The 27,175-nt window shown below is 45.4% G+C and overlaps 1 protein-coding gene across 4 annotated transcripts in view; it reads right to left on the bottom strand.

The window, feature by feature from the left end:
* The window catches only part of ints6l (integrator complex subunit 6 like), a 177,659-nt gene that overhangs the window by 12,524 nt on the left and 137,960 nt on the right, over positions 1-27,175 (bottom strand). For all 4 annotated transcript variants that reach the window (XM_068047068.1, XM_068047065.1, XM_068047067.1 and 1 more), the window contains 3 exons: positions 22,489-22,602; positions 14,798-15,013; positions 12,675-12,801 (listed from right to left, as the gene is read on the bottom strand). In XM_068047068.1, the coding sequence (XP_067903169.1) occupies positions 12,675-12,801; positions 14,798-15,013; positions 22,489-22,602 (457 nt within the window). The remainder of the gene's footprint in view (positions 1-12,674; positions 12,802-14,797; positions 15,014-22,488; positions 22,603-27,175) is intronic.

Here is a 27,175-nt window from a genome sequence, read left to right as displayed (position 1 = left end):
GATGTTGCCTGGTATGGAGGGCGCTAGCTATGAAGAGAGGTTGAGCAGATTAGGCTTATTTTCATTAGAAAGACGGAGGTTGAGGGGGGACCTGATTGAGGTGTACAAAATCATGAGAGGTGTAGACAGGGTGGATAGCAAGAAGCTTTTTCCCAGAGTGGGGGATTCAATTACAAGGGGACACGAGTTCAAAGTGAGAGGGGAAAAGTTTAGGGGGTATATGCGTGGAAAGTTCTTTACGCAGAGGGTGGTGGGTGCCTGGAATGCATTGCCAGCGGAGGTGGTAGACGCGGGCACGATAGCGTCTTTTAAGATGTATCTAGATAGATACATGAATGGGCAGGAAGCAAAGAGATACAGACCCTTAGAAAATAGGCGACATGTTTAGATAGAGGATCTGGATCGGCGCAGGCTTGGAGGGCCGAAGGGCCTGTTCCTGTGCTGTAATTTTCTTTGTTTGATGTGAAGGCTTTAGAGAGGGTGCAGAAAAGATTCACATTCACAAGAATGGTTCCAGGGATGAGGAATGTCAGTTACGTGGATAGGTTGGAAAAGAGATGAAGAGGAGATTTGATAGAGGTGTTCAAAATCATGAGTGGTCTGGACAGATAGGGAAAAACTGTTCCCATTGGCGGAAGGATCCAGAACCAGAGGACACCGATTTAAGGTGATTGGGAAAAGAAGCAACAGCGACATGAGGAAAAACTTTTTACGCAGCGAGTGCTTAGGATTTGGATTGCACTGTTTTTTTTAATTCGTTCATGAGATGTGGGCTTCGCTGGCTAGATCAGCATTTATTGTCTATCCCTAATTGCCCTTGAGAAGGTGGTGGTGAGCTGCCTTCTTAAACCGCTGCAGTCCATGTGGGGTAGGTACATCCACAGTGCTGTTAGGAAGGGAATTACAGGATTTTGACCCAGCGACAGTGAAGGAATGGCGATATAGTTCCAAGTCAGGATGGTGTGTGGCTTGGAGAGGAACTTGCAGGTGGTGGTGTTCCCATGCAATTGCTGCCCTTGTCCTTCTAGTTGGTAGAGGTCGCGGATTTGGAAGGTGCTGTCGAAGCAGCCTTGGTGCGTTGCTGCAGTGCATCTTGTAGATGGTACACACTGCTGCCACTGTACGTCAGTGAAGGGAGTGAATGTTTGTAGATGGGGTGCCAATCAAGCAGGCTGCTTTGTCCTGGATGGAGTCGGGCTTCTTGAGCTGCCCCCATCCAGGCAAGTGGAAAGTATTCCATCACACTCATGACTTGTAGATGGTGGACAGGCTTTGGGGAGTCGGGAAGTGAGTTACTCATGGCAGGATTACTAGTCTCTGACCTGCTCTTGTAGCCACAGTATTTATATGGCTACTCCAGTTCAGTTTCTGGTCAATGGTAACCCCCAGGATGATGATAGTAGGGGGTTCAGTGATGGTAATGCCATTGAATGTCAAGGGAAGATGGTTAGATTCTCTCTTGTTGGAGATTGTCATTGCCTGGCACATGTGTGGCATGAATGTTACTTGCCAATTATCAGCCTAAGCCTGGATATTGTGCAGGTTTTGCTGCATTTCGACACGGACTGCTTCAGTATCTGAGGCATAGAAGAAACAGAGAAAAATAGGAGCAGGAGTACGCCATTCAGCCCTTCAAGCCTGCTCTGCCATTCAATATCATCATGGCTGATCATCCAAACACAGTAACCTGTTCCCGCTTTCTCCCTGTATCCCTTAATCCCATTAGCCCTAAGAACTATAAGAACTATTCTTGCTTGAATACATTTAATGATTTGGCCTCAACCTCTTTCCATGGTAGAGAATTCCACAGGTTCACCACTCTCTGGGTGAAGAAATCTCTTCTCATCTCAGTCCTAAATGGCTTACCCCTTATCCTTAGACTGTGACCCCTGGTCCTGGACTCCCCCGCCATCGGGAACATCCTTCCTGCATTCTGTCCAGTCCTGTTAGAATTTTATAGGTTTCTATGAGATCCCCTCTCATTCTTCTAAACTCTAGTGAATACAAGCCTAATCGATCCAATATCTCTTCATATGTCAGTCCTGCCATCCCAGGAATCAGTTTGGTAAATCTTCACTGCACTCCCTCCATAACAATATCATCCTTCCTCAGATAAGGACACCAAAACTGCACACAATATTCCAGATGTGGTCTCACCAAGGCCTTGTATAACTGCAGCAAGACATCCTTGCTCCTGTAGTCGAATCCACTCGCTATGAAGGCCAACCTACCACTTGCCTTCTTAACTGCCTGCTGCACCTGCATGCTTACTCGCAGCGACTGGTGCACAAGGACACCCAGGTCTCGTTGCACCTCCCCCTTTCCCAATCTATCGCCATTCAGATAATAATCTGCCTTTCTGTTTTTGCCACCAAAGTGGATAACCTCACATTTATCCACATTATACTGCATCTGCCCACTCACTCAACCTGTCCAAATCACACTGGAGCTTCTCTGCATCCTCCTCACAGCTCACACTCCCACCCAGCTTTGTGCCGTCTGCAAACTTGGATATATTACATTTAATTCCCTCATCTATATCATTAATATATTTTGTGAATAGGTGGGGTCCTAGCACTGATCCCTGCAGTACCCTACTAGTCACTGCCTGTCACTCAGAAAAAGACCCGTTTATTCCTACTCTTTGTTTCCTGTCTGCCAACCAGTTCTCTATCTATGTCAGTACCTTATCCCCAATCCCATGTGCTTTAATTTTGCACGCTAATCTCTTATGTGGGACCTTATCGAAAGCCTTCTGAAAGTCCAAATACACCACATCCACTGGTTCTTCCTTATCTATTCTACTGGTTACATCCTCAAAAAATTCCAGTAGATTTGTCAAGCGTGCTTTTGTAAATCCATGTTTACTTTGTCCGATTCTGTCATTGTTTCCCAAGTGCTCTGCTATTATATCTTTTATAATGGACTCTAGCATTTCCCCCACTATTGATGTCAGGCTAAGCAGTCTATAATTCCCTGTTTTCTCTCTACCTCCTTTTTTAAATAGTGGGGTTACATTAGCTACCCTCCAATCCGTTGCAACTGTTCCAGAGTCTATAGAATTTTGAAATATGACCAGCAATGCATCTACTATTTCTAGGGCCACTTCCTTAAGTACTTTGGGATGTAGATTATCAGGCCTTGGGGATTTATCGGCCTTCAATCCCATCAATTTCCCTAACACCATTTCCCTATTAATATTGATTTCATACAGTTCCTCCTTCTCACTAGACACTATGTTCCCCAACATTTCTGGGAGGTAATTTGCGTCCTCCTTTGTGAAGTCAGAACCAAAGTATGTTTTTTAATTGGTCTGCAATTTCTTTGTTCCCCATTATAAATTCCCCCGTTTCTGACTGTAAGGGACCCACATTTGTCGTTGTGTCGAGGCGTCACGAATAGGAGAAATATTTTACAGATTAAAAACTAAAGACCAGTCAGAAATTTCAAAAACAAATTAAAATCTAATTAAATAAAAGAGAGATGCAGGGCCAGGCGATGTGTTGTACCTGCATTATGTTGGAGCTGGTGGACCCCATTATGGTTCCTAGTGACCATATCTGTAGCAAGTGTTGGTTGCTTGAGGAACTCTGGCTCTGAGTTGATGATCTGGAGTCTGAGCTTCGAACACTGCGACACATCAGGGAGGGGGAGAGTTACCGGGACGCTGTGTTTCAGGAGACAGTCACACCCCTTAGACTAACAACCTTGAATTCGGCCAGTGGTCAAGGACAGGAGGGTGTGACTATGAATGAGGCAGGTAGAGGGATCCAGGAGGTAGTGTTGCAGGAGCCTCAGCCCTTGTCCGTGTCCAACAGGCTCGAGATTCTTGCTCCCTATGTGGACGAGAGCAGGACTGTAGGGAGGATGAGCAAACTGACCACAGCACCATGGTACAGGGAGCCATTCAAGTGGGGGGAGAAAAAAGAAATGTAGTCGTAATTGGGGATGGTATAGTTAGGGGCATAGACACTGTTCTCTGTGGCCAGGATCGAGTGTTCTGAAGGCTGTGTTGCCTACCTGGTGCCAGGGTTCAGAATACCTCATCTGGGCTGCAGAGGAAATAGGAGTGGGAGGGGCAAGATGCAGTTGTCGTGGTCCACGTAGGTACCAACGATATAGGTAAAACGAGGATAGAAGTTCTGCTGAGGGAATATGAGCAGCTCGGGGCTAAACACCTGTTCCTGCTGGGGGACTTTAATGCCAGGGTTGGGGCCGACCATGACTCATGGCCCTCCTGCCTTGGGCGCTATGGCATTGGAAGGATGAATGAGAACGGGCAGAGACTGCTGGAGTTGTGTACCTATCATAACCTCTGCATCACCAACGCGTTCTCCACACTAAACCCTGTCACCAGGTTTCATGGAGGCACCCAAGATCGCGTCGTTGGCACCAGCTAGACCTCATCGTCACAAGGCGAGCCTCCTTAAACAGTGTACAAATCACACGCAGCTTCCACAGTGTGGACTGCGACACCGACCACTCCCCGGTGTGCAGCAAGGTTAGACTCAGAACAAAGAAGTTGCATCACTCCAAGCAGAAGGGCCACCCGCGCATCAACACGAGCAGAATTTCTCATCCACAGCTGTTACAAAAATTTCTAAATTCACTTGTAAAAGCCCTTCAAAACACTCCCACAGGGGATGCTGAGACCAAGTGGGCCCACATCAGAGATGCCATCTATGAGTCAGCTTTGACCACCTACGGCAAACGTGCGAAGAGGAATGCAGACTGGTTTCAATCACATATTGAAGAGCCGCTAAGCGCATTGCACTGTTGAACTACAAGAAAGCCCCCAGCATGTTAACATCCGTAACACTTAAAGCAGCCAGAAGCACTGCGCAAAGAACAGCCAGGCGCTGCGCAAATGACTACTGGCAACACCTATGCAGTCATATTCAGCTGGCCTCAGACACCGGAAACATCAGAGGAATGTATGATGGCATTAAGAGAGCTTTTGGGCCAGCCATCAAGAAGATCGCCCCCCTCAAATCTAAATCAGGGGACATAATCACTGACCAACGCAAGCAAATGGACCGCTGGGTTGAGCACTACCTAGAACTGTACTCCAGGGAGAATGTTGTCACTGAGACTGCCCTCAATGCAGCCCAGCCTCTACCAGTCATGGATGAGCTGGACGTACAGCCAACAAAATCGGAACTCAGTGATGCCATTGATTCTCTAGCCAGTGGAAAAGCCCCTGGGAAGGACAGCATTACCCCTGAAATAATCAAGAGTGCCAAGCCTGCTATACTCTCAGCACTACATGAACTGCTTTGCCTGTGCTGGGATGAGGGAGCAGTAGCCCAGGACATGCGCGATGCCAATATCATCACCCTCTATAAAAACAAAGGTGACCGCAGTGACTGCAACAACTACCATGGAATCTCCCTGCTCAGCATAGTGGGGAAAGTCTTTGCTCGAGTCGCTTTAAACAGGCTCCAGAAGCTGGCCGAGTGCGTCTACCCTGAGGCACAATGTGGCTTTCGTGCAAAGAGATCGACCGTTGACATGCTGTTCTCCCTTCGTCAGTTACAGGAGAAATGCCGTGAACAACAGATGCCCCTCTACATTGCTTTAATTGATCTCACCAAAGCCTTTGACCTCGTCAGCAGACGTGGTCTCTTCAGACGACTAGAAAAGATTGGATGTCCACCAAAGCTACTAAGTATCATCACCTCATTCCATGACAATATGAAAGGCACAATTCAGCATAGCGGCGCCTCATCTGACCCCTTTCCTATCCTGAGTGGCGTGAAACAGGGCTGTGTTCTCGCACCCACACTTTTTGGGATTTTCTTCTCCCTGCTGCTCTCACATGCGTTCATGTCTTAAGAAGGAATTTTCCTCCACACAAGATCAGGGGGCAGGTTGTTCAACCTTGCCCGTCTAAGAGCGAAGACCAAAGTACGGAAAGTCCTCATCAGGGAACTCCTCTTTGCTGACGATGCTGCTTTAACATCTCACACTGAAGAGTGTCTGCAGAGTCTCATCGACAGGTTTGCGGCTGCCTGCAACGAATTTGGCCTAACCATCAGCCTCAAGAAAACGAACTTCATGGGACAGGACATCAGAAATGCTCCATCCATCAATATCGGTGACCACGCTCTGGAAGTGGTTCAAGAGTTCACCTACCTAGGCTCAACTATCACCAGTAACCTGTCTCTAGATGCAGAAATCAACAAGCGCATGGGAAAGGCTTCTACTGCTATGTCCAGACTGGCCAAGAGAGTGTGGGAAAATGGCGCACTGACACGGAACACAAAAGTCCGAGTGTATCAAGCCTGTGTCCTCAGTACCTTGCTCTATGGCAGCGAGGCCTGGACAACGTATGTCAGCCAAGAGCGACGTCTCAATTCATTCCATCTTTGCTGCCTCCGGAGACTACTTGGCATCAGGTGGCAGGACCGTATCTTCAACACAGAAGTCCTCGAGGCAGCCAACATCCCCAGATTATACACACTACTGAGTCAGCGGCGCTTGAGATGGCTTGGCCATGTGAGCCGCATGGAAAATGGCAGGATCCCCAAAGACACATTGTACAGAGAGCTCGCCACTGGTATCAGACCCACCAGCCGTCCATGTCTCCGCTTTAAAGACGTCTGCAAACTCGACATGAAGTCCTGTGACATTGATCACAAGTCGTGGGAGTCAGTTGCCAGCGATCGCCAGAACTGGCGGGCAGCCATAAAGGCGGGGCTAAAGTGTGGCGAGTCGAAGAGACTTAGCAGTTGGCAGGAAAAAAGACAGAGGCGCAAGGGAAGAGCCAACTGTGTAACAGCCCCGACAAACAAACTTTTCTGCAGCACCTGTGGAAGAGCCTGTCACTCTCGAATTGGCCTTTATAGCCACTCCAGGCGCTGCTCCACACAGCACTGACCACCTCCAGGCGCTTACTCATTGTCTCTCGAGATAAGGAGGCCAAAGAGAGGGGCTAAATTAAAAAACAGAACAAAGAAGGTAATAATCTTCGGATTACTACCTGAGCCACGAGCTAATTGGCACAGGGTCAATAAGATTAAAGAGGTAAATGCGTGGCTCAAAGATTGGTGTGGGTGAAATGGGTTCGAATTCATGGGACATTGGCATCAGTACTGGGGAAGGAGGGAGCCGTTCCGATGGAACGGGCTCCACTTGAATCATGCTGGGACCAGAGTCCTGGCAAATCGCATAACTAGGGCTCCAGATAGGGCTTTAAACTAAATAGTGGGGGGGAGGGTTCAGTTGCATGGAAAATTAGGAAGTAAGTTAAATGAGAAGGTACGAGTTAGTGCTGAGGCCGATTGTTACCGAAAATAAAAGGTGTGAATATCATATTGCACCGAGGAATCGTACAAGAGTAGGGAAATTTGATAATCGAACAAACTTAAAGGCTTTGTATCTGAATGCACGAAGCATTCGAAATAAAATTAATGAGTTAACAGCGCAATTAGAGACAAATGGGTACGATTTCGTGGCGATTACTGAGATGTGGTTGCAGGGAAACCAGGTTTGGGAATTGAATATCCAAGGGTACTCAGTATTTCGGAAAGATAGGCAGGAATGAAAAGGAGGTGGTGTAGCTTTGTTAGTAAAGGAAGAGATCAGTGCTGTAGTGAGAAATGACATAGGCACTGGACATCAAGACGTAGAATCAGTCTGGGTAGAAATAAGAAATAGCAAGGGAAAGAAGTCCCTGGTGAGAGTAATCTATAGGTCCCAAAACAGTAGTTCCGCAGTGGGGCACAGTATAAACCAGGAAATACTGAGCCTTGTAAGAAAGGTAGGGCAATAATCATGAGTGATTTTAATATGCATATAGACTGGATTAATCAAATTGGCAAGGGGAGCCTCGAGGGAGAGTTCATTGAATGTATTAGAGATTGTTTTTTGGAGCAATAAGTTGTGGAACCAACCAGGGAGCAGGTTATTCTAGATTTGGTATTGTGTAATGAGGTGGGATTAATTAATGATCTCATAGTTAAGGATCCTCTAGGGAAGAGTGATCATAGCATGCTAGAATTTCAAATTCAGTTTGAGAACGAGAAAGAGGAGCCCCACACTAGCGTTCTGGAGTTAAAGAAAGGTAATTACATAGGCATGAGGACAGATTTGGCCCTAGTGGACTGGGCAGGAAGGACATTGGTTGAGCAGTGGCAGATGTTTAAGGAGATATTCAATTCCTCCCAACTAAAATATATTCCAGAGAGGAAGAAAGAGTCTAAGAGGGGGAGAAACATCCATGGCCAAGCAAGGAAGTTAAGGATAACAAAGACAAAAACTAAGGCATACCATATTGCAAAGGCCAGTGGCAGGCTGGAAGATTGGGAAACTTTTTAAGATCAGCAAAGGGTTACTAAAAAAATAAAAAGAGCAAAGGTAAATTTTGAAAGAAAACTAGCGCAAAATATAAAAACAAATAGCAAAAGCTTCTATAAGTATATAAAAGGGAAGAGAGTAGCTAAAGTGAATGTTGGTCCCTTGGAGGATATGACTGGGGAGTTAATAGTGGGGAACAGAAATGGTGGAGACATTAAATCAGTATTTGCCTCAGTTTGCCAGGTGGAGGACACTAGTACCATCCCAATAGTAACAGGAAATGCAGAGTCATAGAGTCGTACAGCATGGAAACAGGCCCTTCGGCCCACCGCGTCCATGCCGACCATAATGCCTATCTATACTAATTCCACCTGCCTGCATTAATTCCATATCCCTCTATGCCTTGCTCATTCAAGTACCTGTCCAGATGCCTCTTAAACGTAGCTACTGTTCCTGCCTCCACCATCTCCTCAGGCAGCTCATTCCAGATACCCACTATTCTTTGTGTGAAAAATTTACCCCTTTGATCCCCTTTAAACCTCCTCCCTCTCACCTTAAATCTATGCCCTCTAGTTTTAATCACCCCTACCATGGGAAACAGACTCTGTCTATCTACCCTACCTATGCCTCTCATCATTTTATATACCTTTATCATGTCCCCTCTCAGCCTTCTTCGCTCCAGGGCAAACAGACCCAGCCTATCCAATCTCTCTTTATAACTCAAGCCCTCCAAACCAGGCAACATCCTTGTGAATCTTTTCTGCACCCTCTAGCTTAATCACATCTTTCCTGTAGTGCGGCGACCAGAACTGCACACAGTACTCCAACTGCAGCCGAACCAACGTTATGTACAACTGTAACATGACGTCCCAACTCTTGTACTCAATGCCTCGGCCGATGAAGGCAAGCATGCCATATGCCTTCTTCACCACCCTGTCTACCTGTGTTGCCACTTTCCGGGAACTATGTACTTGCACCCCAAGGTCTCTTTGCTCAACAACACTCCCCAGGGCCCTGCCAGTCACTGTATATGTCCTGCCCTGGTTTAACTTCCCAAAATGCATCACTTTGCACTTGTCTGCGTTAAATTCCATTTGCTACTCCCTTGCCCACTTTCCCAGTTGATCTATATCCTGTTGTAACCTTGGACAACCTTCTTCACTGTCCACTATACCACCAATTTTGGTGTCATCTGCAAACTTACTAATCATGCCCCCTATATTCACATCCAAGTCATTAATATATATGATAAACAACAGAGGGCCCAGCACCAATCCCTGCGGCACACCACTGGTCACCGGCCTCCAATCTGAAAAACAACCCTCCACTACCACCCTCTGCCTCCTATCACCAAGCCAATTTTGTATCCAATTTGCTAGTTCACCCTGGATCCCATGTGTTCGAACCTTCTGGACCAATCTACCATGCGGGACCTTGTCAAAGGCCTTGCTAAAGTCCATGTAGACAACGTCCATCGCCCTGCCCTCGTCAATCCTCTTGGTCGCCTCCTCGAAAAACTCAATTAAATTCGTGAGACATGATTTCCCACGCACAAAGCCATGCTGACTATCCCTAATCAGACCATGCCTTTCCAGCTGCATATAAATCCTGTCTCTCAGAACCCCTTCCAATAACTTTCCCACCACTGATGTCAGGCTCACTGGCCTGTAGTTCCCTGGCTTATCCCTGCTGCGCTTCTCGAATAAAGGCACAACATTAGCTATCCTCCAGTCTTCTGGTACCTCACCCGTGGCTAACGATGATATAAAAATCTCTGCCAGGGCCCCAGCAATCTCCTCCCTTGCTTCCCATAGCATCCTAGGATGCACCTGGTCAGGCCCTGGGGATTTATCTACCTTAATGCGCTTCAAAACCTCCAACACCTCCTCCTTTGTAATGTTGATATGCTCCAGGAGATCGCTGTCCCGTCCCTTGAACTCACTAGCTTCCAGAGGTTATAGAAAGGGAGGAACTTAGAACAATCATCACCACTAGGGAAAAAGTACTGAGCAAACTATTAGGATTAAAGGCAGACAAGTCCCCAGGGCCTGATGGCCTACATCCTAGGGTCTGAAAGGAAGTGGCAGCAGAGATAGTGGATCCATCGCTTATAATATTCCAAAATTCCCTGGATGCGGGAAAGGATCCAGTGGATTGGAAAAATGCTAATATAACGCCCTTATTCAAAAAGGGAGGGAGGCAGAAAGTAGACCAATTAGTTTAACATCTGTCGTTGGGAAATTGATGGAATCCATTATTAAGGAAGTAATAACAGGACATTTAGAAAGTCAAATCACAATCCATCAGAGTCAGCATGGTTTTATGAAGGGTAAATCGTGTTTGACTAATTTGCTAGAGTTCTTTGAAGATGTAACAAGTAAAGTGGATAATGGGGATCCTGTAGATGTAGTATATCTGGACTTCCAGAAGGCATTTGATAAGGTGCCGCACAAAAGGTGAATATACAAGGTAAGGTCACGTGGGGTTAGGAGCAATTTATTAGCTTGGATAGAGGATTGGCTAACCAACAGAAAGCAGAGTCGGGATAAATGGGTCCTTTTCTGGTTGGCAAGATGTCACGAGTGGGGTGCCACAGGGTTCAGTCCTCGGGGCCCAACTATTTACAATTTATATTAATGACTTGGATGCAAATTTGTAGATGACACTAAAATAGGTGGGATGGTAAGTGGCAATAAAGAAATAAGAAATTTACAAATGGATATGGATAGGTTAGGTGAATGGGCCAAAATTTGGCAGATGGAGCTTAACGTGGATAAGTGTGAGGTTATCCATTTTGGTCGGAAGAATAGAAAGGCAAATTATTATCTAAATGGAGAGAAACCTCAGAGTGCTTCGGTGCTGAGGGATCTGGTTGTCCTCATGCATGAATCGCAGACAACTAGTATGCTGGTGCAGCAGGTAATAAAGGAATAGAGTATAAAAGTAGGGAAGTGTTGCTGCAAATGTGCAAGACATTAGTGAGACCGCATCTGCAGTATTGTGTACAGTTTTGGTCCCCTTACTTGAGGAGGGATGTAGTTGCATGAATGTAGAGTGTGTACATTGCATAGTAGAAGAATGAGAGGAGATCTAATTGAGGTGTATAAGATGATTAAGGGGATTGACAAAGTAGACATGGAGAAAATGTTTCCTCTGGTGGGGCAATCTAGAACGAGAGGTCATAGTTTTAGGATAAGGGGTAGCAGATTTAAAACAGAGATGAGGAGCAATTATTTCCCTGAAAGGGTGAGAGTCTGTGGAATGCACTACCCCAGAGTGCGGTGGATACCGGGACATTTGAGTAAATTTAACGAGAAGACAGATTTTTAATTAGTTTTAGTTTGAAGGGTTATGGAGAATGGGCAGGAAAGTGGAGTTGAGGCCGAGATGAGATCAGCCATGATCGTATTGAATGGCGGAGGAAGCTCGAGGGGCTGAATTGCCTACTCCTGCTCCTAGTTCTTATGAATGGTGCTGATCATTGTACAATGTGCAGTGTGGTGCAGGCAGATTCAATTGAGGCCTTCAAAAGAGAACTGGATAATTATCTGAAGAGGAAAAATGTGCAGGGCTGCAGGGAAAGGTCAGGGGAGTGGGACCAAGTGAGTTGCTCTTGCAGAGAGCCAGCACAGATACGATGGGCAGAATGGCCTCCTTCTGTGCTGTAACCATTCTATGACTCCTTTCACGCCTTAGGCTGGAAAGCAAGAAAATGGATGCTGATGCTTTCTCACTTGGTTGTCTCGTTTGTGTGATAGCTGTAGTGCTACTTAGAGGTAAGAGCGCTGTTAATCCAGAGACAAGTCACAGGATGCAGTCACGATCTGATCCACAAAATCAGTCAATGCAGTATTATTACACCCCTCCGCTAATTCTTCATTCAAAGTCACTTCATTCAAATGATCTGATAAATTCATTTTTTAACATTAAATTCCCACTTTGCTATGTTACTTACGTTGCACAAATTAAAATTATTGGACAATTCAGATGGTTTAGTGCAAAAGCCAGCTTTGAATAATCAGGGGTATAATATACTAGAATAAAAGCAAAATACTGCAAATGCTGGAAATCTGAAATAAAAACAAGAAATGCTGTAAATACTCAGCAGGTCTGGCAGCATCTGTGGAGAGAGAGGCAGAGTTAACGTTTCAGGTCAGTGACCCTTCTTCAGAACTGGTAGATATTAGAAATGTAGAAGGTTTTAAGCAAGTAAAGCGGGGGTGGGGCAAGAGATAACAAAAGAGGTGTAGATAGGACAAGGTCACAGAGAATAACTGACCAGAAGGTCATGGAACAAAGGTAAACAGTATGTTAATGGTGTGCTGGAAGACAAAGCATTAGTACAGAAAGAGTAATCCCACTTTCATTCTCCTTACCTTCATCTTGTCCACGGATCAGTTTCTGGGTTGTTTTTAGCAGATTTGATCTCATTCTTGTTAGCTGGTCTAACAGGCTCCGGCGAGGAATATCGTAGGCATTCCTGTAAGTCTGAGGCTTAACATCCTAGTTTTGAAGAGAAGCCCATTTATAAATTGCATTTTCTTGGCAAGAAATCCAAATACAATTTCAATTAAAGGATAGTCAGCACGGATCTGTAAAAAGCAGATCATGCTTGACTAACTGATCTTTTGATGAAGTAACGGAGAAGGTTGATGAAGGGAATGCGGTGGATGTTGTTTATATGGATTTTAAGAAAGCGTTTGATAAGGTACCACATAAAAGGCTGGTTAACAAAATTGAGACTCATGGAACAGGAGGGTCAGGGTCCAACTGGATAAAAAAATTGGCTTTAGTCGTAGTAAATGGTTCAGACTGGAGGATGGTAGACAGTGGCGTTCCCCAAGGGTCAGTGCTGGGACCACTGCTTTTTTTGCTATATATAAATGACTTGGATCTTGGAATACAGAGTAGAATCTCAAAATTTGCTGATGACACCAAATTTGGAGGTGCAGCAAACAGTGAGGATGATATGAACCACCTGCAACGAGACATAGAGCGGCGAGCAGAATGGACAGAGAGGTGGCAGATGGAATTTAATACTGACAAGTGTGAAGTGATGCATTTTGGCAGAACGAATAGGAAGAGGCAATATATACTTAATGGCACAGTTCTAAAGATTGTGCAGGAACACAGGGACATGGGGGTGCATGTGCATCGATCTTTGAAGGTGGCAGAACAATTTTTTTATATTTGTTTGTGGCATGTGGGTGTCGCTGGCTCGGTCAACATTTATTGCCCATCCCTCATTGCCCTTCAGAAAGTGGTGGTGAGCTGAGAGAATGGTCAGTAAAGCATATGGGATCTTGGGCTTCATAAACAGAAGCATTGAGTACCAAAGCAGGGAAGTTATGCTGAACCTTTATAAAGCTCTGGTTAGGCCCCAACTGGAGTATTGCATCCAGTTCTGGTCACCACACTTCAGGAAGGATGTGAGGGCTCTTAACAGGGTGCAGAGGAGATTTACTTGAATGTTTCCAAGGATGGAGGAATTTAGTTCCAAGTTTAGGTTGGAAAAGCTGCGGTTGTTCTCCTTAGAACAAAGGAGACTGAGGGAAGATTTAATAGAAGTGTATAAGATCATAACAGGCTTAGATAAGTTAGACAAGGAAAACTGTCTCCATTAACAAATAGTATAAAGGACTAGGAGACACAGATTGAAAGTTTTGGGCAAAAGATGCAGGAGAATATGAGGAAGCACTTTTTTAACGCAGCGGGTAGTAATGACCTGGAACTCGCTGCCCACAAGGGTGGTGGAAGCAGAGATGATCAATGACTTCAAGAGGAGGTTGGATGGCCACCTGAGAGAAATAGACTTGCAGGGCTACGGGCATTGAGCCAGGAAGTGCGACTGACTGCATAGCTCCATGGAGTGCTGGCATGGACTCGATGGGCCAAATGGCATCCTTCTGTGCCCTAAATGGCTCTATGACTTCCAATCTTTAACGTGACAATGGAGCCTCGAGAATGGTTCCAGGGATGAGGAATTTCAGTTATGAAGATAGATTGGAGAAGTTAGGACTGTTTTCCTTAGAGAAGAGAAGGCTGAGAGGTGATTTAATAGAGATATTCAAAATCATGAGAGGTCTGTCCAGAGTAGAAAGAGAAAAACTGTTCCCACTCATGAAAGGATCGAGACCGAGAGAGCACAGATTTAAAGTATTTGGTAAGAGAAACAAAAGTGACATGAGGAAAAACGTTTTCACGCAGTGAGTGGTTAAGGTCTGGAATGTGCTGCCTGAGAATGCGGTGGAGGCAGGTTCAATTGAAGCATTCAAAAGGGAATTAGACAGTTATATGAAAAGGAAGAATGTGCAGTGAGAGAAGGCAGGGGAACGGAACTAAGGGAGTTGCTCTATTGGAGAGCCAGCGCGGACATGATGGGCCGAATGGCCTCCTTCTGCACTGTAACGATTCTGTGTTTCTGAGCCTCTATTACAGCACAAGAAAATTTTATTTCTTCTTCAACCAAATATATTAACTGATGGAAGGAATTATTTACCTTGTTTAGGATTGCTATCTGAAAGCCAGCAAACTCCTTCATGCTTAGTTCCATGGGCCTGAGAGGCACTTCACCAGTGATTCCTTGCAGCAGCTGCTTGAAGTCTCTGCGATGAGCCAGAGACAGCACACTAGATTGGTTCTTAACTTTGATTCCCACCTCTTGTGGGGTCTTTTTCCCAACAGATGCAATTATACGGTCTGACTCTATTTTGGCCTGAAACACAAATCACCTTTATGTTAAATACACTCTATTACAAATTCTGGTCTACTATAGAAACCATCTCAGGTTCCATGGTGGCAGTCGCTCCTGTAAATGGCTCCCAAGACCTTACATGCCGCAGTAGACTTGCACCACCCGACATCTACCTATACAATAATGTAGCGCAGGGATCTAACAACAATGCTCCCTTGTGATCTGAAGAGGAAATTTGTGTTTTCTGCATGTGCCCCAACCCACCAAATGTTTTGACAGTGACCTGAGAAAGCACCTGGTAAGAAAAGGCCAGATCGGAGTCATAGGAGTCCTTTTTGCAGCGGCGACAGGGAGAGCGAGGTGGCAGCTGGGTAAGTAAGTCCTATATATTTGGGCAGCGGCTGAACCCGAGACACTACACCTGTCATGTCTCCCACCCGCCCTCCTCCTCTAACCAAAAAAAAAAGGACTCGGTGGTGTGCAGATAAGGTAAGGCTTTTTCTATTTATTTTTTTTCGTGTGATTGGTAAAAACTTTTCATTCCTTTTTCATTTATCTAAGTTAAGACTAAGTTAAGCTTAAGATTAAAAATGGCAGGAGATCTCAGACCCGTGTTTTGCTCCTCTTGCTCAATGTGGGAGCTCAGGGACACGGCTGATGTCCCTGACTCCTTCACGTGCTGGAAGTGTGTCCAGCTGCAGCTCTTGTTAGACCGCATGACGGCTCTGAAGCTGCGGATGGACTCACTTTGGAGCATCCGCGATGCTGAGGAGGTCGTGGATAGCACGTTTAGCGAATTGGTCACACCGCAGATTAGGATTGCTGAGGGAGAAAGGGAATGGGTGACCAAAAAGCAGAGAAAGAGCAGGAAGGCAGCGCAGGTGTCCCCTGCGGTCATCTCCCTCCAAAACAGGTATACCGTTTTGGATACTGTTGAGGGAGATGGCTCACCAGGGGAAGGCAGCAGTAGCCAGGTTCATGGCACCGTGGCTGGCTCTGCTGTTCGGAAGGGCGGGAAAAAGAGTGGAAGGGCTATAGTCATCGGGGATTCGATTGTAAGGGGAGTAGATAGGCGGTTCTGTGGTCGAAAACGAGACTCCCGAATGGTATGTTGCCTCCCAGGTGCACGGGTCAGGGATGTCTCAGATCGGCTGCAGAATATTCTGAAAGGGGAGGGTGAACAGCCAGTTGTCGTTGTGCACATAGGCACCAATGATATAGGCAAAAAACGGGATGAGGTCCTACAAGCAGAATTTAGGGAGTTAGGAGCCAAGTTAAAAAGTAGGACCTCAGAGGTAGTAATCTCAGGATTGCTACCAGTGCCACGTGATAGAGTAGAAATGAAAGAATAGTCAGGATGAATGCGTGGCTTGAGAGATGGTGCAGGAGGGAGGGGTTCAGATTTTTGGGACATTGGGACCGGTTCTGGGGGAGGTGGGACTATTACAAACTGGATGGTCTACACCTGGGCCGGACTGGAACCAATGTCCTTGGGGGTGCTTTTGCTAACGCTGTTGGGGAGGGTTTAAACTAGTGTGGCAGGGGGATGGGAACAAAATGAGGAGGTCAATGGACAGTAAGGAGGTAGTAACTAAAGCTTGTAAGGAACCAGATAATGAAGTCAGCGTGACAAAGGGAAAGAGTAGACAGGCAGCAGATGATGAAAGCAAAGGGACTGGTGGTCTGGGGTGCATTTGTTTTAATGCAAGAAGTGTAGTAGGTAAGGCAGATGAACTTAGGGCTTGGATTAGTACCTGGGAGTATGATGTTATTGCTATTACTGAGACTTGGTTGAGGGAAGGGCATGATTGGCAACTAAATATCCCAGGATATTGATGCTTCAGGCGGGATACAGAGGGAGGTAAAAGGGGTGGAGGAGTTGGATTACTGGTCAAAGAGGATACCACAGCTGTGCTGAAGGAGGGCACTATGGAGGACTCGAGCAGTGAGGCAATATGGGCAGAACTCAGAAATAGGAAGGGTGCGGTAACAATGTTGGGGCTGTACTACAGGCCTCCAAACAGCGAACGTGAGATAGAGGTACAAATATATAAACAGATTATGGAAAGATGTAGGAGCAACAGGGTGGTGGTGATAGGAGATTTTAATTTTCCCAACATTGACTGGGATTCACTTAGTGTTAGAGGTCTAGATGGAGCAGAATTTGTAAGGAACATCCAGGAGGGTTTTCTAGAGCAGTATGTAAATAGTCCAACTCGGGAAGGGGCCATACTGGACCTGGTGTTGGGGAATGAGCCCGGCCAGGTGGTTGAAGTTTCAGTAGGGGACTACTTTGGGAATAGTGATCACAATTCCGTAAGTTTTAGAATACTCATGGACAAAGACGAGAGTGGTCCGAAAGGAAGAGTGCTAAATTGGGGGAAGGCCAACTATACCAAAATTCGGCAGGAGCTGGGGAATGTAGATTGGGAGCAGCTGTTTGAAGGTAAATCCACATTTGATATGTGGGAGGCTTTTAAAGAGAGGTTGATTAGCGTGCAGGAGAGACATGTTCCTGTGAAAATGAGGGATAGAAATGGCAAGATTAGGGAACCATGGATGACAGGTGAAATTGTGAGACTAGCTAAGAGGAAAAAGGTCTAGGAGGCTGAAGAAAGACGAAGCTTTGAAAGAATATCGGGAATGTAGGACCAATCTGAAACGAGGAATTAAGAGGGCTAAAAGGGGTCATGAAATATCTTTAGCAAACAGGGTTAAGGAAAATCCCAAAGCCTTTTATTCATATATAAGGAGCAAGAGGGTAACTAGAGAAAGGATTGGCCCACTCAAGGACAAAGGAGGAAAGTTATGCGTGGAGTCAGAGAAAATGGGTGAGATTCTAAACGAGTACTTTGCATCGGTATTCACCGAGGAGAGGGACATGACGGATGTTGAGGTTAGGGACAGATGTTTGATTACTCTAGGTCAAGTCGGCATAAGGAGGGAGGAAGTGTTGGGTATTCTAAAAGGCATTAAGGTGGACAAGTCCCCAGGTCCGGATGGGATCTATCCCAGGTTACTGAGGGACGTGAGAGAGGGAATTGCTGGGGCCTTAACAGATATCTTTGCAGCATCCTTAAACACGGGTGAGGTCCCGGAGGACTGGAGAATTGCTAATATTGTCCCCTTGTTTAAGAAGGGTAGCAGGGATAATCCAGGTAATTATAGACCGGTGAGCCTGACGTCAGTGGTAGGGAAGCTGCTGGAGAAGATACTGAGGGATAGGATCTATTCCCATTTGGAAGAAAATGGGCTTATCAGTGATAGGCAACATGGTTTTGTGCAGGGAAGGTCATGTCTTACCAACTTATTAGAATTCTTTGAGGAAGTGACAAAATTGATTGATGAGGGAAGGGCTGTAGATGTCACATACATGGACTTCAGTAAGGCGTTTGATAAGGTTCCCCATGGTAGGCTGATGGAGAAAATGAAGTCGCATGGGGTCCAGGGTGTACTAGCTAGATGGATAAAGAACTGGCTGGGCAACAGGAGACAGAGAGTAGCAGTGGAAGGGAGTTTCTCAAGATGGAGACGTGTAACCAGTGGTGTTCCACAGGGATCCGTGCTGGGACCACTGTTGTTTGTGATATACATAAATGATTTGGAGGAAAGTATAGGTGGTCTGATTAGCAAGTTTGCAGACGACACTAAGATTGGTGGAGTAGCAGATAGTGAAGGGGACTGTCAGAATACAGTAGAATATAGATAGATTGGAGAGTTGGGCAGAGAAATGGCAGATGGAGTTCAATCAGGGCAAATGCGAGGTGATGCATTTTGGAAGATCCAATTCAAGAGTTAACTATACAGTAAATGGAAAAGTCCTGGGGAAAATTGATGTACAGAGAGATTTGGGTGTTCAGGTCCATTGTTCCCTGAAGGCGGCAACACAGGTCAATAGAGTGGTCAAGAAGGAATACGGCATGCTTTCCTTCATCGGACGAGGTACTGAGTACAACGGTTGGCAGGTCATGTTACAGTTGTATAAGACTTTGGTTCGGCCACATTTGGAATACTGCGTGCAGTTCTGGTCGCCACATTACCAAAAGGATGTAGATGCTTTGGAAAGGGTGCAGAGGAGGTTCACCAGGATGTTGCCTGGTATGGAGGGCGCTAGCTATGAAGAGAGGTTGAGCAGATTAGGATTATTTTCATTAGAAAGACGGAGGATGAGGGGGGACCTGATTGAGGTGTACAAAATCATGAGAGGTATAGACAGGGTGGATAGCAAGAAGCTTTTTCCCAGAGTGGGGGATTCAATTACAAGGGGACACGAGTTCAAAGTGAAAGGGGAAAGGTTTAGGGGGGATATGCGTGGAAAGTTCTTTACGCAGAGGGTGGTGGGTGCCTGGAACGCGTTGCCAGCGGAGGTGGTAGACGCGGGCACGATAGCGTCTTTTAAGATGTATCTAGACAGATACATGAATGGGCAGGAAGCAAAGAGATACAGACCCTTAGAAAATAGGCGACATGTTTAGATAGAGGATCTGGATCGGCGCAGGCTTGGAGGGCCGAAGGGCCTGTTCCTGTGCTGTAATTTTCTTTGTTCTTTGTTCTATTAAGCTGTCTTAATTTACAGCAAGTGAGTACAAAGCAATAGTTGTGATCAAACTCACTTTATTCAATCAGTACAACGTTTCTTCATGTAAAAATACAAAATAGTGAACACGGTCCCCACAAGAGTCATCTTGCTAGACTTAAAACATATTAGCTGCCCTCCTGCATTCTCTTTCGGAGCTCAGCTCACTGCATACTTTTTAAAAACATGACCGACAGACGGCGTCAATTTGTATCGCCCTGTGTTCACAGCCGAAACCAGACAGAAGGGAATTACATAGAATTTACAGCACAGAAACCGGCCATTTGGCCAAGCAGTCCATGCTGGTGTTTATGCTCCACTCGAGCCTCTTCCACCTTTCTCATCTAACTCTATCAGCCTAACCCTCTATTCCTTTCTCCCTCATGTGTTTATCCAGCTTCCCCTTAAATATATTGATACTATTCACCTCAACCACTCCCTGTGGTAGTGAGTTCCACATTGTCACCACTCTCTGGGTAAAGAAGTTTTTCTGAATGCCCTGTTGGATTTCTTCATCGACTATCTTATATTGATGGCTTCTTGTTTTGCTCTTCCCCAAAAATGGTAACATTCTCTCTGCGTCTCCTCTATCAAACCCTTTCAGCATTTTAAAAACTTCTATTGGATCACCCCTCAGCTTCTCATGTTAAAAGAGACCCTGCCTGTTCATCCTGTCCTGATAGCTGTAACCTCACATTTCTGGTTTCAATCTTATAAATCTCTTTTGCACCATCTCCAGTGCCTCTATATCTTTTTTATAATATGGAGACCAGAACTGGAAGATTGAGCAGGCCACTCTTACAAAGCTCCAGCAAGCACAATGGGTGCTTGTTGATTGCCAAGTCAGGCTAACAAATTTCTGATTGCTTATAGTCTTTGGGGTAATAACATAGCCCATTAGAATTTGAACAACCTTTTATCTTACTAACCCTTTAAAAAAGTGCATTTGAATATTCTTTGTTTTAAAACACAACCTTTAAATATTATACCTTCCCCCAAAATGTTTTTCTGTAAAAGAACTGCCAAAAATATCTCAAAACGTGATACTACAAATTACAGGTTCAGTTTAGATATGCTAGGCATTTGAAAATTATAGAAACGGGACATTTACAAAATATAAGGAGGCCATGCTGTTTGTGCTGGCCAAAAAAGAACTATCTAGCTTAACCCCAGTTTCCAGCTCTTGGTTCATAGCCCTGTACGTTACAGCACTTCAAGTACATATACAAGTACGTTTTAAATGCAATGAGAGTTTCTGCCTTTACCGCCCTTTCAGATGGTGAGTTCCTGACCCCCACCACCCTCTGTGTGAAAAAAAATTCTCCTCAACTCCCCCCTAATTCTTGTCCCATCTATAATTATGAAAAAAAAAGTTTTTTAAAAAACAACCTACTATATTTAAAAAGCAACCTACCAAATCTAACCTGCACTAATGAACTTAGCATGCGATCTTCAACTGTCTTACAGCAATTTCCTTACATTTCATCTTCTAGATATCTCGCTTTTCCCCTCTTCTGAAATTGGTGACTTTTCAGGAATCTCACTGAAGTGTGGACGTGGGAGGTATGTGTTTATGGGAAGGGGTAGAATCTAGAACAGCTAAATCTGACTCTGTCTACATATTTCAATCACATATGTACACTTTGCAGTGACTGTGACCAGGGTTGACCCAGAACCCCACACTCAGTAGCCCAGAAAATGCTGAGGCAAAAACTGTGACTCATCACAGTTCAGCACATGAGAACAGAAGGAGTAGCGGCAGAAGGAGGCTATTTGGCCCCTCAATCCTACTCCTCCATTCAACAAAATCACGGCTGATCTTCTACCTCAAAGCCACTTTCCTCATATGCCTTAATTCACTTAGTACCCAAAGATTTATCAACCTCTGTCTTGAATATACTCAATGACTGAGCATCCACAGCTCTCTGGGTAAAGAATTCCAAAGATTCACCACCTTCTTAATGAAGAAATTCCTCCTCATCTCAGTCCTAAATGGCCAACCCCTTATTCTGAGATTGCAACTCCGTGTTGCATATTTCCCAGCCAGGGGAAACATTTTCTTCTCATAGGACAATCCCCTCATCCCAGGAACTAGTGAATCTTCATTACACTCCCTCTAGGGCAAGTATGTCCTTCCTTAGGACAGGAGATCAAAACGGCACACAGTATTCCAGCTGTGCTCTCACCAATGCCCTGTATAATAATGAGGCTTCTTTACTGTTATTCTCCAATCTCTTTGTAACAAAAGCTAACATACCATTTACCTTCCTAATTGCTTGCTGTACCTGCATGTTAACTTTCTGTGATTCATGTACAAGGACACCCAGGTCCCTCTGAATGCAAACATTTCCCAGTCTCTCATCATTCAAAAATATTCTGCTTCTTTTATTTTTCCTACCAAAGTGCATCAGCAGCAAACTTGGTTACATTACACTCAGTCCCTTCATCTAAGTCATTACTACAGATTGTAAATAGCTGAGCCCCAAGTTCTTGCTGTATCCCTTAGTTACAGCATGCCAACCCAAAAATGTCCCATTTATTCATCGTCTCTGTTTTCTGCCAATAACTAATCCTCAAATCCTCAATCCATGTTAATATATTACCCCCACTTACATCAGTCTTAGTTTTGTGCAGTAACCTCTTGTGTGGTAACTTATTAAATGCTTTTTGAAAATCCAAATACACTACATCCACTGGTTCCATCTTATTCACCTTACTCGTTACATCCTCAAAAAACTCTAACAGATTATCAGCACTATTTTTCCCTTTTATAAATCCAGAGAAGACTCTGCTTAAGCACACTGATTTTTCTAAGTGCCCTGTTACCAAGTCCCCAATAATAGATTCTAGCACAGATCATTCATCAGACCGAAAACATGCCATGCTAACACAGGATATGAAGTCTGATTAGTTTTTTTACCTGTTGGCTGAGTTTCTTGAGGTAAGAAATGACACTGTAACTGAGCCCACAATCGATACTGTTATCACCGATTAAATTAGGAGCTCCCATCATCCGCAGTGCTTTTTTCAATGGCTAAAAGCATAAATACAATGATCAGACATCAGGAGTACAGGATATACACCGCCCTGAATTGGAACGAATTCGCCGTTCCTTCACTGTCGCTGGGTCAAAATTCTGAAACTCACTTCCTAAAAGTACTATGGATGTACCTACCTCACATGGACTGCAGCAGTTCAAGAAGGCAGCTCACCACCACCTTCTCAAGGGCAATTAGGGATAGGAACATAGGAGCAGGAGTAAGTCATTCAGCCCATCGAGCCTGCCCTACCATTCAGTATGATCAGGACTGATCATCCACTTCAATGCCTTTTTCCCACACTACCCTCATGTCCCCTTATGTCATTGGTATTTAGAAGTCTGTCTATCTCTGCTTTAAACATACTCAATGACTGAGCTTCCACAGCCACAGAGTCATAGAGAGATACAGTGCTGAAACAGGCCCTTCGGCCCGAGTCTGCGCCGACCATCAATCACACATTTATACTAATCCTACATGAATCCCATCTTTCCCTCTCACATCCCTACCTTCCCTCAATTCTCCTACCACCTACCTACACGAGGGGCAATTTTTACAATGGCCAATTTACCTATCAACCCGCAAGTCTTTGGCATGTCTTGGAACTATGATGTTGTTGCTATTACAGAGACTTGGTTGAGGGAAGGACAGGATTGGCAGCTAAATGTTCCAGGATTTAGAAGCTTCAGGCGGGATAGAGGGGGATGTAAAAGGGGTAGGGGTGTTGCATTATTTGTTAAGGATAATATCACAGCTGTACTGCGGGAGGACACCTCGGAGGGGTCGTGCGAGGCAATATGGGTGGAGCTCAGGAATAGGAAGGGTGCAGTCACGATGTTGGGGGTTTATTACAGGCCTCCCAACAGCCAGCGGGAGGTAGAGGAACAGATATGTAGACAGATTTTGGAAAGATATAAAGGTAACAGGGTTGTAGTGGTGGGTGATTTTAACTTCCCTGATATTGACTGGGACTCACTTAGTACTAGGGGCTTGGATGGGGCAGAATTTGTAAGGAGCATCCAGGAGGGCTTCTTGAAACAATATGTAGATAGTCCAACTAGGGATGGGGCCGTACTGGACCTGGTATTGGGGAATGAGCCCGGCCAGGTGGTTGAAGTTTCAGTAGGGGAGCATTTCGGGAACAGTGACCATAATTCCGTACGTTTTAAGGTACTTGTGGATAAAGATAAGAGTAGTCCTCGGGTGAAGGTGCTAAATTGGGGGAAGGCAAATTATAAGAATATTAGGCAGGAACTGAAGAATTTAGATTGGGGGCGGCTGTTTGAGGGTAAATCAACATCTGACATGTGAGAGTCTTTCAAACGTCAGTTGATCAGAATCCAGGACCAGCATGCTCCTGTGAGGAAAAAGGATAAGTTTGGCAAGTTTCGGGAACCTTGGATAACGCGGGATATTGTGAGCCTAGTCAAAAAGAAAAAGGAAGCATTCGTAAGGGCTGGAAGGCTAGGAACAGACGAATCCCTTATGGAATATAAAGACAGTAGGAAGGAACTTAAGCAAGGAGTCAGGAGGGCTAAAAGGGGTCATGAAAAGTCATTGGCAAACAGATCCCAAGGCTTTTTATGCGTATATAAAGAGCAAGAGGGTAACTAGGGAAAGGGTTGGCCCACTCAAGGACAGAGAAGGGAATCTACGTGTGGAGCCAGAGGAAATGGGCGAGGTACTAAATGAGTACTTTGCATCAGTATTTACCAAAGAGAAGGACTTGGTGGATGATGAGCCTAGGGAAGGGAGTGTAGATAGTCTCAGTCATCTCATTATCAAAAAGGAGGTGGTGTTGGGTGTCTTGCAAAGCATTAAGGTAGATAAGTCCCCAGGGCCTGATGGGATCTACCCCAGAATACTGAGGAAGGCAAGGGAAGAAATTGCTGGGGCATTGACAGAAATCTTTGCATCCTCATTGGCTACAGGTGAGGTCCCAGAGGACTGGAGAATAGCAATGTTGTTCCTTTGTTTAAGGAGGGTAGCAAGGATAATCCAGGAAATTATAGGCCGGTGAGCCTTACGTCAGTGGTAGGAAATTATTAGAGAGGATTCTTTGGGACAGGATTTACTCCCATTTAGAAACAAACGAACTTATTAGCGAGAGGCAGCATGGTTTTGTGAAGGGGAGGTCATGTCTCACTAACTTGATTGAGTTTTTTGAGGAAGTGACAAAGATGATTGATGAAGGAAGGGCAGTGGATGTTATCTATATGGACTTTAGCAAAGCCTTTGACAAGGTCCCTCATGGAAGACTGGTACAAAAGGTGAAGTCACACGGGATCAGAGGTGAGCTGGCAAGATGGATACAGAACTGGCTCGGTCATAGAAGACAGAGGGTAGCAGTGGAAGGGTGCTTTTCTGAATGGAGGGATGTGACTAGTGGTGTTCCACAGGGATCAGTGCTGGGACCTTTGCTCTTTGTATTATATATAAATGATTTGGAGGAAAATGTAGCTGGTCTGATTAGTAAGTTTGCGGACGACACAAAGGTTGGTGGAGTTGCGGATAGTGATGAGGATTGTCAGAGGATACATCAGGATATAGATCGGTTGGAGACTTGGGCGGAGAAATGGCAGATGGAGTTTAATCCGGACAAATGTGAGGTAATGCATTTTGGAAGGTCTAATGCAGGTGGGAAGTCTACAGTAAATGGCAGAACCCTTAGGAGTATTGACAGGCAGAGAGATCTGGGCGTACAGGTCCACAGGTCACTGAAAGTGGCAACGCAGGTGGATAAGGTAGTCAAGAAGGCATACGGCATGCTTGCCTTCATCGGTCGGGGCATAGAGTATAAAAATTGGCAAGTCATGCTGCAGCTGTACAGAACTTTAGTTAGGCCACACTTAGAATATTGCGTGCAATTCTGGTCGCCACACTACAGAAGGACGTGGAGGCTTTGGAGAGGGTACAGAAGAGGTTCACCAGGATGTTGCCTGGTCTGGAAGGCATTAGCTATGAGGAGAGGTTGGATAAACTCGGATTGTTTTCACTGGAACGACGGAGGTGGAGGGGCGACATGATAGAGGTTTACAAAGTTATAAGTGGCATGGACAGAGTGGATAGTCAGAAGCTTTCTCCCAGGGTGGAAGAGTCAGTTACTAGGGGACATAGGTTTAAGGTGAGAGGGGCAAAGTTTAGAGGGGATGTGCAAGGCAAGTTCTTTACACAGAGGGTGGTGAGTGCCTGGAACCTGCTGCCAGGGGAGGTGGTGGAAGCAGGTACCATAGAGACGTTTAAGAGGCATCTTGACAAATACATGAATAGGATGGGAATAGAGGGATACGGTCCCCGGAAGTGCAGAAGGTTTTAGTTTAGGCAGGCATCAAGATTGGCGCAGGCTTGGAGGGCCGAATGGCCTGTTCCTGTGCTGTTCTTTGTTCTTTGAAACTGGAGCACCGGGTGGAAACCCACGCGGTCACAGGGAGAACTTGCAAACTCCGCACAGGCAGTACCCAGAACCGAACCTGGGTCACTGGAGCTGTCAGGCTGCGGTGCTAACCACTGTGCCGCCCTCTGGGGTAGAGAATTTCAAAGATTCACATCCTTCAGAGTAAAGAAATTTCTCCTCATCCCTTTCCTAACTGGCTTTCCCCTTATTTTGAAACTGTGTCCCCTGGTTCTAGACTCCCCAAACAGGGGAAACATCTTAGCTGCATCTACCCTGTCTACCCCTTTAAGTAGTTTGTAGGTTTCAATGAGATCACCTCTCATTCTTCGAAACTCCAAAGAATACAGGACCAGTTTCCACAATCTTTCTTCATAGGACAGTCCCGCCATCCCGGGAACAAGTCTGGTGAATCTTTGTTGCACTCCAGATATGGCAATAATATCCTTCCTAAGGTAAGGGGACCAAAACAGCACACAGTACTCCAGGTGCGGTCTAACCAAGGTTCTATACAAAGTCCCACGTAAGAGATTAGCGTGTAAAATTCAAGTGCACGGGATGGGGGGTAGTGTATTGTGATGGATAGAAAACTGGCTGGCAGACAGGAAACAAAGAGTCGGGGTAAATGGGTCTTTTTCCGAATGGGAGGCAATGACTAGTGGGGTACCGCAGGGATCGGTGCTAGGACCCCAGCGATTCACAATATATATTAATGATTTAGATGAGGGAACTAAATGTAATATCTCCAAATTTGCAGATGACACAAAACTGGGTGGGAGGGTGAGTTGTGAGGAGGATGCAGAGAGGCTTCAGGGTGATTTGGACAAATTGAGTGAGTGGGCTAATGCATGGCAGATGCAGTATAATGTGGATAAATGTGAGATTATCCACTTTGGTAGCAAAAACAGGAAGGCAGATTATCTGAACGGTTATAAACTGAGAGAGGGGAACATGCAGCGAGACCTGGGTGTTCTCGTACACCAGTCGCTGAAGGTAAGCATGCAGGTCCAACAGGCGGTATAAAAGGCAAATGGTATGTTGGCCTTCATAGCGAGAGGATTCGATTACAGGAGCAGGGATGTCTTGCTGCAATTATACAGGGCCTTGGTGAGGCCACACCTGGAATATTGTGTGTTTTGGTCTCCTTATCTGAGGAAGGATGATCTTGCTATCGAGGG

This window comes from Heterodontus francisci, chromosome 15, assembly GCF_036365525.1.
Source record: "Heterodontus francisci isolate sHetFra1 chromosome 15, sHetFra1.hap1, whole genome shotgun sequence".
Lineage (NCBI taxonomy): Eukaryota > Metazoa > Chordata > Chondrichthyes > Heterodontiformes > Heterodontidae > Heterodontus > Heterodontus francisci.
The sequence above is the reverse complement of the archived record's forward strand: the minus strand, read 5'-3'. Positions and strand labels throughout refer to the sequence as shown.